We start from the raw sequence: 15,300 nt of genomic DNA, 5'->3' as shown, positions 1-15,300 counted from the left end.
CCCACTCACACACTCTCTTAATCCAGAAGAATATCCACCATGCCCACCCACCCACTCACTCGAATAGTCCAGAAGCATCTCCACCATACCCACCCACTCACTCACTCGAATAGTCGAGAGGCATATCCACCATACCCACCCACCCACTCACTTGAATAGTCCAGAGTCATATCCACCATACCCACCCACTCACACACTCTCATAATCCAGAAGAATATCCACCATACCCACCCACCCACTCACTCGAATAGTCCAGAAGCATATCCACCATACCCACCCACCCCACTCACTTGAATAGTCCAGAGTCATATCCACCATACCCACCCACCCACTCACTCGAATAGTCCAGAGGCTTATCCACCATAGGCAGCCACTCACTCACTCGAATAGTCCAGAGCCATATCCTCCATACCCACCCACTCACTCACTCGAATAATCCAGAGGCATATCCACCATATCTACCCACTCACTCACTCGAATAGTTCAGAGGCATATCCACCATACCCACCCCCCCACTCACTTGAATAGTCCAGAGTCATATCCACGATACCCACCCACTCACACACTCTCTTAATCCAGAAGAATATCCACCATACCCACCCACCCACTCACTCGAATAGTCCAGAAGCATATTCACCATACCCACCCACTCACTCACTCGAATAGTCCAGAGGCATATCCACCATACCCACCCACCCACTCAGTCGAATAGTCCAGGGGCATATCCACCATAGGCAGCCACTCACTCACTCGAATAGTCCAGAGCCATATCCACCATACCCACCCACTCACTCACTCGAATAGTCCAGAGGCATATCCACCATATCTACCCACTCACTCACTCGAATAGTTCAGCGGCATATCCACCATACCCACCCACCCACCCACTCACATGAATAGTCCAGAGTCATGTCCACCATACCCACGCACGCACTCACTCGAATAGTCCAGAAGCATATCCATGATACCCACCCACTCATTCACTCGAATAGTCCAGAAGCATATCCACCATACCCACCCACTCACTCACTCGAATAGTCCAGAGCCATACCCACGATACCCACCCACTCACTGGAATAGTCCACAGCCATACCCACCATACCCACCCACTCATTCACTCGAGTACTTCAACGGCATATCCACCATAGGCAGCCACTCACTCACTCGAATAGTCCAGAGTCATACCCACCATAGGCAGCCACTCACTCACTTGAATAAGTTTTTGCATATGTCGGATGTGTAAATTTCAAGTATTGTGTGATATGAATTTCAGTATAAGCTTTCCGTTACTAGAATTCTCTGACACAATTCCTGGACCCGAATCAGCAAACGATAAAGATCTGCAACGAACAGAAAATGAGAATCGGCGTGGACTCGAGTCAGAATCAGATGAAAATGAAAAATCTACAAAAGACTCTAAAGGAAAGGAAACGGAGGATAACAAATCTAAATTGAATCTTACGAAACAATCAAGAAAAGAAAATGGCGATTACATGCAGGAAACAGACAAGTCAGAACAACATGGTTCAACGAAAAAGAAAAGCGACAATTTAGAAACACTTCAGAAAGAACTAAGTGATAAAGACAAAGAACTAAGCAAAACGAAGACTGAACTCCAGTCTACAAAAGAAGCTTTGAATGAATCTAATAACAAGCACAGGGCAGGGATCGAGGATCTACAGGTAGCAAACACGGAGTTGAAGCAAGTTAAGAAACAACTACATGATAAAGACGAAGAACTGAGCAAAACGAAAGAAGATTTGAACGGAACTAGAAACAACCTGAGCGCAAAGGCCAAGGATCTACAGGAAACAGAGAAGAAGCTGGAAGAATGTATTGAACAATGTCTAGAATGTGGAAGAGTGATGGCTGAGTGCTGTTCAAAGTGGGATATGGAGGGTAAAAAGAGAGGTGAGAAAAAGCATTCATTAGTCTTTCAAATTTCCACGAACGCTCTCTTCAGACAAGAAATACGGTTAATGGTTTTCAGAATATGACTTGTCCTGCGTGTTACAACATTACTGGTTGTCTGTTGCAGAGCAAGCTGAGGAAGAAGCAGAGAAGTTACGATCGGCAAACGGTATTGTTGAAGTGGTTGTTGGAACATTGAAGTATCACTTGTCAACTTTTACACATTGGTACACGCTATTCTAAAGGATGGATAAGTATCCAAAACTGTAATCGCAAAATGACAGCGTTGATACCTGTTCATGCTTTTATAAACCTCTTTTTTCAAGTTGAAATTTGACTGCTGGGTGCGAGAAAAGTCGAATGTTGCTGACGAATAAAAGAAGAATATCTGAAACCACTAACAAAGAATTAATCAAGAAATGGTTTGTCGTTGGTAGTGCGGATTGAAGCGTTGGGCTTTTTCGGTGACTGTTGTTAAGCAGACCGAGTTGAAGCCTTGATGACGTTTGTTATTGGATGACATGGTCAATTTGTAAGTGGATTCTTATTCGGTGAGTAGTTTAGGGTTTGCTGATGTCTTAGGCAACAAACTAATTCAGCTGACCACCTGTTGTTCTTATTTGTAGAAAAGGCAAACGGAGATCTACGAGCATTACTGAGGAAGAAAGGTAAGTTGCACGTCTCAATGATGCACAGGGTTGATTCAGTCATGAACAATTAGAGGGAGACTGTAAAGCCAATTTTGAAGCGATCCTGTTTTGTTGGTGTAATGGTCGAGCAGTGCTGGCACAGGGATGGTAAAGTGATAGTAATGTGGTGGTGTGGTAGGGGTAGTAATGGTGGTGCAGTTGCAGAAGCGGAGAAATGGTGTTGGTGGAGGAGAGAGCGAGTGGATGTGTTTGTGGAGAGGCGTCGTTTAGTTGTGTTGTGAAATTGTGGCAGTTTTGTGATATCTGTTGGGATCGTAACAGTGTTGGTGGAATGGCGGTAGTGTTGTAGTGTTGTGCTTGAGCGATGACAGTGTTGTAGTGTTGGTGGAATGATGGTAGTTTTGTAGTGTTGGTGGAACAATGGCAGTTTTGTAATGTTGGTGGAATGGTGGCAGTGTTGTAGTATTGTGCTGGAGCGATGACAGTGTTGTAGTGTGGTGGAATGATGGCAGTTTTGTAGTGTTTGCTGGAATGGTGGCAGTGTTGTAGTGTTGGTGGAATGATGGCAGTTTTGTAGTGTTGCTGGAATGGTGGCAGTGTTGTAGTGTTGTGCTGAAGCGATGTCTGTGTTGTGGTGGTGGTTGGATGTTGCCAGTATTGTAGTGTGGTGTTTGAACTTTTACACTGTTTTGTGTTCGAGCGATGATAGTGTTGTAGTGCAGTTGATGGAGGGATGACAGAGGTGTGGTGTTGTGTTGGAGCATTGACATTGCTGTAGTGGTGGTGGGGTGGTGGCAGTGTAGCAGTGATGTTGGTGAAGCGATGACAGCGTTGTAGTGTTGTGGTGGTGTGTTGACAGACTTGTGGAGTTGTGCTAGAGCGGAGGGGTCAGTGAATTGGTGTGGTGGGTCAGGATATGGTGACATACACGGTTACAGCGTAAGAACGATTTCAGTTGCTGCGGATCAAGTGCATATCGGGTGAAGATCATATTTATGCCATGATAACGCGTTGTGCCAGAGGACAGACACATTAACCTATGCAATATATGGCTCTACCAAATGTTTCAGTTTTACTGCTTTGGCGACTCGCTTTCCGACTAGTATACGAGCAGCAGTTGAAAACAAAACTTCGAGGTACGTATTGACACGCGGACATGATGAGTGACGAAAACGTAACGGCAGGCACACATTTTCGCTGCTTTTCTCTGTCAAGCAGTATTCTAAGTTCATTTCGTCTGTTACAATGCATTATGTATTGTCATGTACATATGCTTCACTATGCGTTGTCAGGTAGATGTAGTACAATGTAAGTCGGGTAGATATTCTACATATGTATTGTTAGGTAGATATCCTGTGCGTTGTGAGGAAGATATGCTATGCTATGCGATCGGACACTTCACCAACACATCTCCTTGAGGGCCTTCCTGTCCGCTTTTAGGGATTAAACAGAAGATGAAAGACGTTTTACACGACATGATCAGCAGTAAAATCAAAGTAGTATTTTGTTTCCAAATTTTCAGTTATGTAAGTTACTGTACATGTTCTAGTGATTTATTGATTCGTTTTGAATCCATTTGATAGCCAATTTCTACTACTTCCAAGTCCCGCCATTTCAATAATTTAGGAGCCTGCTCGGATGTTTTACAGCATGCTGTATTGCTGAGTAATCAGTTGTGTTAACAGGCACGTGCTGTCATAGATGACTGATTTATATATGAAAGTGTTGACTTGATGTTTAACATTTTCATAGTGACTGGTTACTTTATAAGACTGTGTGAAGGATTTGTCACCCAGGTAAGATGTGTGTAAAGAGGTGAGGTTCGTATACATTATCTGTAAAGTTGCAATGATGACAGCATTTGTTTGCCTTCAGATATGATCTGCGCTAGGACAGAGGGACTCAGGACCCAGCTCAACACCATGTTTCGTAAACATATGGAGGAACAGAACCGTCTTCAAGGTACACCTTCACGTTACAAATCCATCTTATCACGTTACAAATCCATCTTATTGTAGCCTCTGAAATACTAGTAACTGAACGCGGAACTAGGAAATAGAACCCAGGTCTTCAGCGTGACCAGCGAATGCTGTAACCACCGGACCGCCTCACAGCCCCTTGGCTGCTTCGTACAACCTCGATAAAAGTTTATTTGTTCATGAGGTGTTACAATTACTATTTCAGCTCTTATTGAAAGGCAGAATCAAGAGCAGGAAGCTGCCAAGGAGGAATGGCAAACACAAGAAGCAACGCTAAGAGGTAAATACTTCAAACTTTTCTGTCTCCTGCTGGTTTGTTGTTACTGCGATTTATATTTGTTAGTGAATATATATTTTCGAATCTTAAACATTGCTATGACGAAGTCAACGTTGAAACTATTGAGGCCCCACTAAAACGTTTAATATTTGAGACCTGATGTTAAATACTGGAATGTCTGAGGCGTGATATTAAAATTGGAGTGTATGAGGCATGATATTAAATATTGACGTCTCTGAGGTATGATGTTAAATATTGGAGTGTCTGAGGCATGGTGTAAATGTTGTGGTGGTTGAGACATGATCGTAATAAATATTGTGGCTGTAGGGAGCTGATAGAATTTAATTTTGACCTAGTGAAAATAATTATCCTTTCACAGACAGTATTGAGGAGTTAGACGTCAAGAAGTCTGAACTTGAAGATCAGGTGACCCACTGTCAACTGCAAGTGAAGGAAAGAGAAGGGTCTGTTGAAATAGCTAAAGGTAGGAGTAGGGGAGACGATAACATATAAGAAGCGGTAGGAATGGGCGACGCTAGATCACGCAAACCAGAGGATAGGGCGTGTCAGTCGACACTACATAACATAAATCTAGACATAGGAAAAGGCAACACTATATCATACAAAGCTAAAATTTGGAACAGACTACAGCAGATCGCACACAGGTAAAGGCTGGAACAGACGACACTCGATCACATACAGGTAAAGGTTGGAAAAGACGACATTAGATCATACAAAGTTGAAGGTTAGAACGGACGACAATATATTACTCACTGTTACAGGTGAGAACAGACGACACTAGATCACACAAAACTAAAGGTAGGAACAGACAACACTAGATAAAACACGACTGAAGTGGAAATAGACGAACGGCCTCGTGATGTACCTAGCACGTGTATTTTACTGAGGCTTGTAATGTGTCCACCACATGTATTTAACTCAGGTTTGTAATGTGTTCAGCACGTGTATATAGCTCAGACTTGTAATGTGTTCACCACCACGTGAATTTAGCTGAGGCTTGTATTGTTTTCGGCACGTGTATTCAGCTCAGGCTTGTAATATGTTCACCACGTGTATTTAGCTCAGGCTTATATTGTTTGTGGCACGTGTATTTAGTTCAGGCCTTGAAATGTGTTCAGCATGTGTATTTAGCTCAGACTTACAATGTGTTCAGCACGTGCATTTAGCTGACGATTGTAATGTGTTCAGCACGTGTATTTAGCTGAGGATTGTAATGTGTTCAGCACGTGTAATTAGCTCAGGCTTGTAATGAGTTCAACACTTGTATTCAGCTTAGGCTTGTAATGTGTTTAGTGCGTGTATTTAGCTCATTCTTGTAATGTGTTCAGCACGTGTGTATAGCTCAGGCTTGTAATGTGTTCAGTCTTGTAATGTGTTTCAGTTTGGGTTCAGAAGCTCAGCCAACAATGCGGAGCAAATGATATGATTCAGGAGGAGCTCGACAAAACCAAGACGGCACTCGCTAGGAAGGACACACTGTACCAAGATACCCTTGGTAGGTCATAGTCAGCGTGAGGTCTTCTAACAGGAGTGAGTGAGCGCGTTTTGTTTTACGCCTTACTCGGCAATATCCAAGCTATCTGTTATATATGGCGGCAATCAGTAAATAATTGAGTCTGGACCAGACAACCCAGTGATCATGAACATCGTTTTGCGTCGTTGGTATACGATGATACACGGCAACAAGTAAGCCAGCCTCACCACCTGATTTAGTCGCCTATTACGATCAGCATGCGTTGCTGAAGATCAGTATCAGAATGAGTCGTGATATTGAGTGAACTCCATTTTCAGTACATTGTTCAAAATGCCAACACAACATGTACATTTCCACATTTCAGTATGAAAATCTTAAATAACCAAATATTAGTGACTTCAATATTGAAAGAAATGAAGATTCACTACAAAATGTAGGCTTTAATCTTGAAGGTCACACCGGTTGGTTGACATATGCCATCGTGTCCCAAGCGTGGATCGATGCTCATGTTGTTGATCACTGGATTGTCTGGCCCAGACCTGAATATTTACAGACTACAGTCATATAGCTGCAATATTGCTGCGTGTGGCGTCAAACAACAAACAAACACGACAAGCTATATTGTAACTTTGATGTATGTATATAAGCGTATACTTGAGGGTGTAATAGGATGTGTAGGCGAGTGCAACATGTGAACATTGTCTCTGTGCATACTCCAGAGCAGCTGCAGGGAGCACAACGCGATGCTGTACAGCTGCAGGTTAACCTTGACCGTGAGAAACAACTGACGGCAGCGATGGGAAACGCCGCTCTACAAAGAGCAACTGATGTGAGACACGATCACCAGAGAATAGTCGTCATTAAAGGTGAATTCTGTTGGGGTGAAATGGTAGCATGACCCAACCTGGTGTGAGGTACCTGTGTGTGGACCTGTGTATGGCTCAACCTGGATTGAGGTGTGAGCCTATGTATGACCCAACCTGATGTGAGGTGTCTGTGTTTGAGCCTGTGTAGGAAGCAGCCTAGACTGAGGTATCTATGGGTGATTTGTGCATGACCCACCCTGAATTGAGGTATCTGTGTGTGAGCATATACATGACCCAGCTGGTGTGAGTTACCTGGATGTGAGCTTATGTATAAACCCATCTGGTGTGAGGTATCTGTGTGTCAGCCAGTGCGTGGCACAATCTGGTGTGAGGTATCTGTATATGAGCCTGTGTATGACCCAATCCGGTGTAAGGTACCTGTGTGTGAACCTGTGTATGACCTAGTCTGGTGTGAGGTACCTGTGTGTGGGCCTGTGTATGACCCAGTCTGGTGTGAGGTACCTGTGTGTGAGCTCAAGTGTGACCCAACCCGGTGTAAGGTGCATTCCCAATGTATTCGACAAACTGACAAAAACAGTTCAGAATAAGCAGATTTTTAAAGAGGCTTTGGAAATCACACGGAACGCGTTTTAATGGGATTAAAAATGAAAACAAAAATACTTAAATATGAAGGCGTTATAATTTATATCTTACCTACGGCAAAATGTAACATTGACTGTGATATATGATAAGGGTATGCAATAGGTCAAAGACATAAAAATGGTTTCTGGGTGGTGCAAGTATTATAATGTTCTTTACTATGAAAATATTTGTACTGGTGTACTTCATTTTCCATCAGAAGAAAATGAAAAACTAGAGAGGGCTTTGAGGGATGCACATCGGTGTAACGAAGAGCAGTGTGAAGAACTGATGAAGAACAAATTGGAGAGAAAGAAACTCGTGGCGGAATTGTTAAGCCTAAGACGTAAGTGCGTCAACCATTACGTAACTGTTAGCACGAACAGCTGATATAGGATGCATTGGGGGTATCTTCCCATTAGACAGAACTCCCAAGAGACAGACCGCTTAAAACAACACATTTTATGGTTGGTTGCATAAGGCTTGACTCAGTTGTACCCTTGATAATAATGGCATGTGTCCAGATAAAGGAAAACAACAACGACAGGTATTTACTATAGTTTTATTAATTCATGTTAAGAATTGTGATTTTTAAACTAAAACATTATGCATCAACATATATGTGTATGTCAACATATACTTGTCAGATCACATTTACCTATCAAACATATATATAATAACAACGTTGGAACGACAACGTCAAGTACTATACACCAAAGTGAGAACTTTAAAACATTTAAGACTGAATTGGACACGGGGGGTTAGGCTCAACTGTCAAGACACCAGCAAGGGATATTTGCATTCCATAAGATTTTGCTCTCTAAAACTCCAGATACAAACAAGCGGATACTGCTCACCTATTCCCGCTACTGCAAACACTGCACATACCAAGTTGAGAACAATACATACTTCCTTTCACACTGTTCCTTCTGTGACTTGCTATTTAAAGTATATGTTTTCTAATACTGTAGATATTACCATCTTAAATAACCATTGTAATTTAACAAAGGACATAACATTTTATCTTTGTGTATTTCATCATTTAAATTCTTGAATTTAAATTATATTTTTATGTCGTGCCTATGTTTAGAATGATATGTAAAATTTGGTTTGGTTTAAAAGTATTAATTTATGTGATAATAATACGTCCTGTATAACATTTTATCTCTCTTTACACAGTTGGAAAGTACACTTTGTAAAATGTAGCCTCTAATAACCTTTTTGGTGGCATCTGTACTTTTACCTTTTTAAAATTCAAAAAGGTGCATTTGCGCTTGCTCTACAAATGGTGAGACAATAATCAATTATATTATATTGCATTGTACTTTGCTCTGTAGTGACAGTGGGTCTGCTCACTAATTACATAGGGGCGAACAGCATGGCTCGGCTAACTAGTGCACTTATTGAGTCTGTCTTGTGGGAGGTCGGTCTTTCGGGTGTGAACCGCATTGGGCAACCCACAAAAAAACCCTGAAGTGAGTTCCATGGATGAGAACACTTGGTCGTTATATTTATGGATCGTTCTCTGTGATGTCAGATACATATGTAATATTCAGAGGTAATCATATTAAAAATTCTTCACATATAAATGCATTTCTGTAGTTGCAATATCAAATTCTCAGTTCTAACTAAACTGTGAATATGGAAAATTATGTGGTGTCTTCCCAGTAATTGCGCAAAGTGCGACTGACGGAGGTATTTGTTCTGTGCTGCAGTCGGTTCCACTTTCAATTTGCGGAACAGACAATGGCCGAGTTTAAGGAATTCGCGCCTCCACCCACAGGCAAACTGTAGCGCAAATGTGGTTGCTTCGCTCGCATATATGAAGACTGGTCATTTTCTCTACGCTGCGCAACACCACTTGCGCTACAGTTTGCCTGTGCTCCACCACTGAGGAGTTTGTGCAAGTAGAGTAGGGCAATTGTACGGTGATTGTAAAGTTGATTGTAAGGCCTAAGTGTACTTGTAACTAGTACTGTTCTAAGCAAGTGGGCTCAGTAGAGGTGGTGAACTTCCGTCATACATGTGTGGATGGTTCCCTTGGAACAGGTAACGGATATATCGATATTTGCGTGGAAGTGCAAATTGTTAATGGATTTTATACAAATGATGATGACGAAACAAAGGAAGAAAGCTTTTTATGCTGTAGGTCAGCTGACCAACATGACAGAGAACAAAGACCGTCTCCAAGGTAAGTGATTATCCTGTGCAAAATTCAGGGTCTCAATAGTTGGCAGTATTTCTTCATTTAAGTGGCAATTGATGACTTCTAATGTCCCTTTGAGTGAAGTTGCTAGCTATTAGTTATTGTTATATTTTGTTTGCGATCCTGAATCAGTATGTACGAACCATTGCTCAAACGTTCAACAGTCAGAGAAATGTATACTGAGAGTTATGTTTCAATGGGATACAGAGTATTGTGAGGCATGTCACTGAAGTAAGTGTGTTGTTTGACTGGTGTACAGTGTTTTGTGTGTTATATCAATGCAAGTGATTGTATTCCATGACTACATGATTCAATGGTACACAGTGTATTGTTTGGTATATCACCACAAGTGATTGTGTTGTATGACTACGTTTCAAGGGGCTACAGTTTATCGTGTGGTATATCACTACAAGTGATTGTGTTGAATGACTACATCGTTCAATGAGACTGACTTCATGTTACAGTGAAATGCAATCACCTGGAATACGAACTCTCCCAGTCGCCCCTTAACTCAACTCCCAACAACACAAATACCAGACATGGCAAGTAGATTTAATTGCTCCTACCATTTTTAAATCGTTGAACAAATACTTCTATTATTCCACCTCTAGATATTATCTGTAGATGCATGTTTGTTTAATAACGAGCATAAACAACATATATTGCACCGGAAAGGCGTATCTCCATCGTTGGTACGTCTACCTAGAAAGACATGTCTCCTTCGTGGGTAATAGTATCTGGGAAGTTAGTAGGTTAATATCAGAAATGTGTCCACTCCAGCAATTGGTTGGCTATGATCAGGATTTGTATTTTACGAGACCAGAAATTGACCGTGTATAAATCAGGAAGATTATGGTTTTTTTATTTGTTTGTTGTTTTACGCGGGACTCACCAATATTCCAGCAATATGGCGGCTGTCTGTAAACAGACAATCCAGTGGTCAGCAGCTTGACTGTTGATTCACACAATATGGATACGATGGCATGTGTCAACTATGTCAGCGAGCCTGACCACCTTATCCTGTTAGTCGCCTTTTTCGACAAACATGGGCAGCCCAGATTATGGAGATATTAGTTTAACCAATGAGAATTGCTCTGTGTGTCATGAGTTTATGCCTTGTGATTCAGACCAAGACCCAGACACAAGCCTAGACCCAGCTCTTTACGGCCTGGACCAACTTTCACCTGTACATCACTCGCCGGACGTCTGGTCTCGACAGGATGCAGGTATTAAACACTTCAATGCCTACAATAGAGTGATAACACTTTGCACATGGCAGTATGTTGATCTTCCAATAATCGTTCACTCGAACTTACTAAACTTACACTCATACATACTGATCATGAAGTAGACGTGTGTGGTAACAGCTGTTACGTTCTCCAGTTAATGGGAACACCACAGCTGCAAGAGGAACATCTGATTTAACGAATTCCAAAGGACTGCAGCACCGTGTGCACTGGCAGTGTGTGGTCCTGTGCGTAGAGCTCAGATCACAAATCAGTTGAAGTTAAACATCTACGAACTCGGAGAGTCCTTGGATAGGTTACGTGGACTCGAACGAGGCCATAACGAAGCACATGTGATACCTCAGGGAAGTGAGTGTGTTCAAAATTGCCTCTGTCCACCCTGCTGAAAATGGGTACCCAGTGGGATAATGTCATGTGACTGCAACCCTCTAGCGCCTAACTGGCAGCTTTCGTTATCCACGGTAATAATAATCAGCGTAGAGTGAGCAGCTAGTCAGATGGATTCTAGGCGCTACATAATTGAATTATCATGATATTATTCTGGGAACGACCGCGCTGATCCTGGTTTCGTTATGGACATTACATAGAGACTTTCGTGATACGTCACCTGGATTTTCTTAGATGCTTTATGTTATTTTTCTTGTAGGATCTTGGAGTAATATGGACGAGAGCTTTAACAACTGAGGGGCGCGTGTCACGTGGAACTTACAAGCACACCAGTTGTCATTTCATTTTTTCATGTGATCTGTAACTTGAAAACAGATCACATTCTTTTCAAAATTAGTGTTGCTCTTTATACCATTATTAGAGGTGAAGTGCGAAGTTTTATTTCATATCTGGAATTTTGTAAAGAATACATCTGTTTTTCCAGTTTTAAAATTCATTTACTTTAACATTAGTGCCTTAAACACTAAAGCAAGGATTCCGTTAAAATTTAGGGAACGGGTTCATTACTAAGAGAAGAGTCAAAGTGCAGCTGATGATTTTAATATGTGTATGATCATGTTTTGTCATGTTTGCAACTTCGAATTTGCTTTCAACATTTGAGCAGCTTGTAGTTTGAATACTTCTTCGCGGATTCTTGTCCACAGTTTATATAAATAAGAGTTGTTATACAGCGCGATGTTTTATTTCGTAATGTGCATCTTTTTTATTACTTTGGTTTTTTCATGTTTTATACTTTTTTATATTTTTTTACTTTTTTTATTTTTATACCTCCGACTTCAGAAGGTACTTAACAGTAACTTGTTTGTCTGATTTATGTGTTTTCGTCATTGCCATTGTCCTGTATTCATGTAAAATTCTTTAATTTCATTGGTCACTGACGCTTTAACATTGAAACATTCTCTCAAAATAAACAGACTCCAACATTAATGGATACATTTTTGGCAGTTAAGATAATATGGTTAAATATATCTATTTGTGTTTAATGTTCCAAACCAAACAAGATATTTTGTTATTTAAGTTGTATTCTCAGTATGATCATTCATCCAGACTTCAAGTTTATTTCAGAATGTTTGTGTCACTCTGCATTCCCAATAAACATGACAAATATACTCATTCAGCTCATTACAAAAGCGGTTAACAGAATTGTCAACAAGTTTCATTTTGAATAGTTCGTTTTAAGCATTGATAATACCGCGTAAAGACATGTATTGGAAATCAAGTAGTTTAACATCTTTCAAACGATTTCATCTGATTCCTATCAAAAGTAATATTACCGAGAGATTCTTGCCATTTAAGACACATTTTAGGTAAATTTAGATCTGAAATCAAGAAATTTAGGTCGGAAATCATTTTAGATCATAAAACTTTCTAGCTCCTTTGCATGATTTCAATAAAGTCCAGTGACACATATGAGTAAATAAAAAACTGGGATGTTTCTAGAGTGTTTAATAGAAAAGATGCAAATAGTCCAGGTATGTGCCTTTATTGTCATACATTTCCTGTCAAATGATACAAAGCCGATATTGACATTTTATAAAATATATTTATTTCATCAATAGAAGCCTTTACGTTTTGTTCATTTCCGTCTAGAAATATTTGTTTAATTTACACTCATTATTGTCAATAACAATACCTTTTATATCTCTAATCATACAGCCAAGTATTTCAGAGACAAAAATAAAGAGGTACGGTGACAGAGGGTCACCTTGCCTGTATCCGTGTTCATTTACGAAAAAATCTGATGAGAGTTTATCCACAGGCAAACTGTAGCGCAAATGGGGTTGCGCAGCATAGAAAATATGACACGTCTTGACATGTGCGGGCGAAGCGAGCAAAGGCTGGCAACGTACTTTCCTCGCTTCGGTTCGAAAAGTATTTTTCATGTCACAATACAATATTGCCACCATCAATACACTTACTTTTCCTCACCTGGCTGTGATCTCACATTTTTTACCCCATGTTTCGTAGTTACTCACGAGAGATGTGTTTTATTCAACATTTTAAGCACCACTCGTGGTATTCAGATCGTTCTTCTACTCCATTACCCCTGCCAGCTTCCGGTTGAACTGAGTAACGGAACACGAATAAGCAGAAATTACAAAGAAATACCATATTCCCCAATTTTATCATGAACCTGTTGGGGTTTATTTGTCTTATCTGTCGTCGCTATTGGTAGAATTTATTCTACATAAAAACACGTCTGGTGTAATGGGCGAATGAAGCAGGGGAGGTAACTGCAAGTATTCCATACAGAATAACACCCTCCTGTTTCTTCACTCCGTTGAACCGGAGGCTGGAAGGGGGTGGAGGCGAAGAACGGTCTGATCTACAACGAGTTGCGCTTAAAATGGCGCTGGAAATGTGAGAGTACAGCCCAGTGAAGAAATTCGTGTATATTTTTTATAGTGGCGATTTTTTATTTTGACCTGAAAAATATTTTTCGAACCGAAGCAAGGAAAGTACGTTGCCAAGACTGGCCATTTCCTCTACGCTGCGCAACCCATTGGCGCTACATTTTACCTATGGTTTACCATGTTGGATGGTGCATGGTGTTGTTTAACATGTAAGTATATTTATCCAGTGGGTGATTTCAGGACCAAAACCAAATTTTGCTAGAACAACATTTAAGAACTTATTGGACACTGTATAAAAAAGCTATCTCAAAATCTTTAGGAGAATTAGACCTTGTTATATCATAAAGTAATCGTGTGTTTTCACTGAGAGTCCTACCTGGAATAAAGCCTCTTTGGTTAGCATGAACTAGGGAATCTAGTGTTTTCTAGTGGCTAGTGATACAAGTGGTAACAATTTTATTATAGTGCATTCGATAAGGTAATAGGTCTCCAGTTTTTCAAAAGTGTTTCATCTCTGTTAGCTTTAGGTATGCAAGCTAGTACTTCTCTTTTCAAAGTTATAGACTTTTGATTTCTTTTCTGAAATAGGTTTGACAAATCTACAAATTTTGAGTTCCTTCCAAAAGAACTTTTAAAAGTCAATTGGGAATCCATCAATTCCCTGGCTTTTGCTATTTTTCATATTCTTAACGGCATAGGAATTTTCATTCATATCTATCTCTTTTTCCAAACTGTTTCTTAATTCATCACTAATGGTAGGGGTTACAATGTGATCTAGGGCGGTAAAGTAATTTTCGTCTCATTTATCAACAGAATAAAGTTTTTTAAAGGAGGATTTTACTTCATTCGTTATAGAATCACTATCTGTTGACTCCTCATTGTTGCTTGACCGAAGTTTATTAATAGAATTAGTAATATAGTTTCTGTTTTCCCAACTGACAAAAGTATTTTGTTGTTTTTTCACTCTCCTCATACCAGAGAAGCCTACGGCAGCTTATGATTTTGATATGTGTACGTTTTTCATGTCTTCAACTTCGGATTTGTTTTAAGCATTTGTGCAAACTATAATTTGAATATTTCTTCCGGGATTTTTTCCACAGTTTATATAAATAGGTGATATGCAGCACTGTGTTTCATTTCGTTACGAGCATCTTTTTGATTACTTTGGGGTTTTTCATCCTAGGAGGGTGACAACTGGAAAAAACATATTACCCGCTATCACGGTAATCGCCAAACTCAAACACACTGAGTCTTGAGCACACTCAACTTAAGCATAATTAACCATTTTA

General features: G+C 40.4%; 1 protein-coding gene across 1 annotated transcript in view; it reads left to right on the top strand.

The window, feature by feature from the left end:
* Positions 1-14,955, top strand: part of LOC137278359 (uncharacterized) — a 46,172-nt gene extending 31,217 nt beyond the window's left edge. The window contains exons 4-17 of the mRNA XM_067810649.1: positions 1,294-1,911; positions 2,039-2,080; positions 2,538-2,579; positions 3,632-3,697; positions 4,437-4,523; positions 4,746-4,820; positions 5,197-5,301; positions 6,220-6,333; positions 7,032-7,178; positions 7,978-8,103; positions 9,907-9,948; positions 10,428-10,505; positions 11,091-11,189; positions 11,857-14,955. Coding sequence (XP_067666750.1) covers positions 1,294-1,911; positions 2,039-2,080; positions 2,538-2,579; positions 3,632-3,697; positions 4,437-4,523; positions 4,746-4,820; positions 5,197-5,301; positions 6,220-6,333; positions 7,032-7,178; positions 7,978-8,103; positions 9,907-9,948; positions 10,428-10,505; positions 11,091-11,189; positions 11,857-11,894 — 1,679 coding nt within the window. The 3' untranslated portion in view covers positions 11,895-14,955. The remainder of the gene's footprint in view (positions 1-1,293; positions 1,912-2,038; positions 2,081-2,537; positions 2,580-3,631; positions 3,698-4,436; positions 4,524-4,745; positions 4,821-5,196; positions 5,302-6,219; positions 6,334-7,031; positions 7,179-7,977; positions 8,104-9,906; positions 9,949-10,427; positions 10,506-11,090; positions 11,190-11,856) is intronic.
* The last annotated feature ends 345 nt before the right edge of the window (positions 14,956-15,300 follow it).

This window comes from Haliotis asinina, chromosome 3 (genome assembly GCF_037392515.1).
Source record: "Haliotis asinina isolate JCU_RB_2024 chromosome 3, JCU_Hal_asi_v2, whole genome shotgun sequence".
Taxonomy (NCBI): Eukaryota; Metazoa; Mollusca; class Gastropoda; order Lepetellida; family Haliotidae; genus Haliotis; species Haliotis asinina.
The sequence above is the reverse complement of the archived record's forward strand: the minus strand, read 5'-3'. Positions and strand labels throughout refer to the sequence as shown.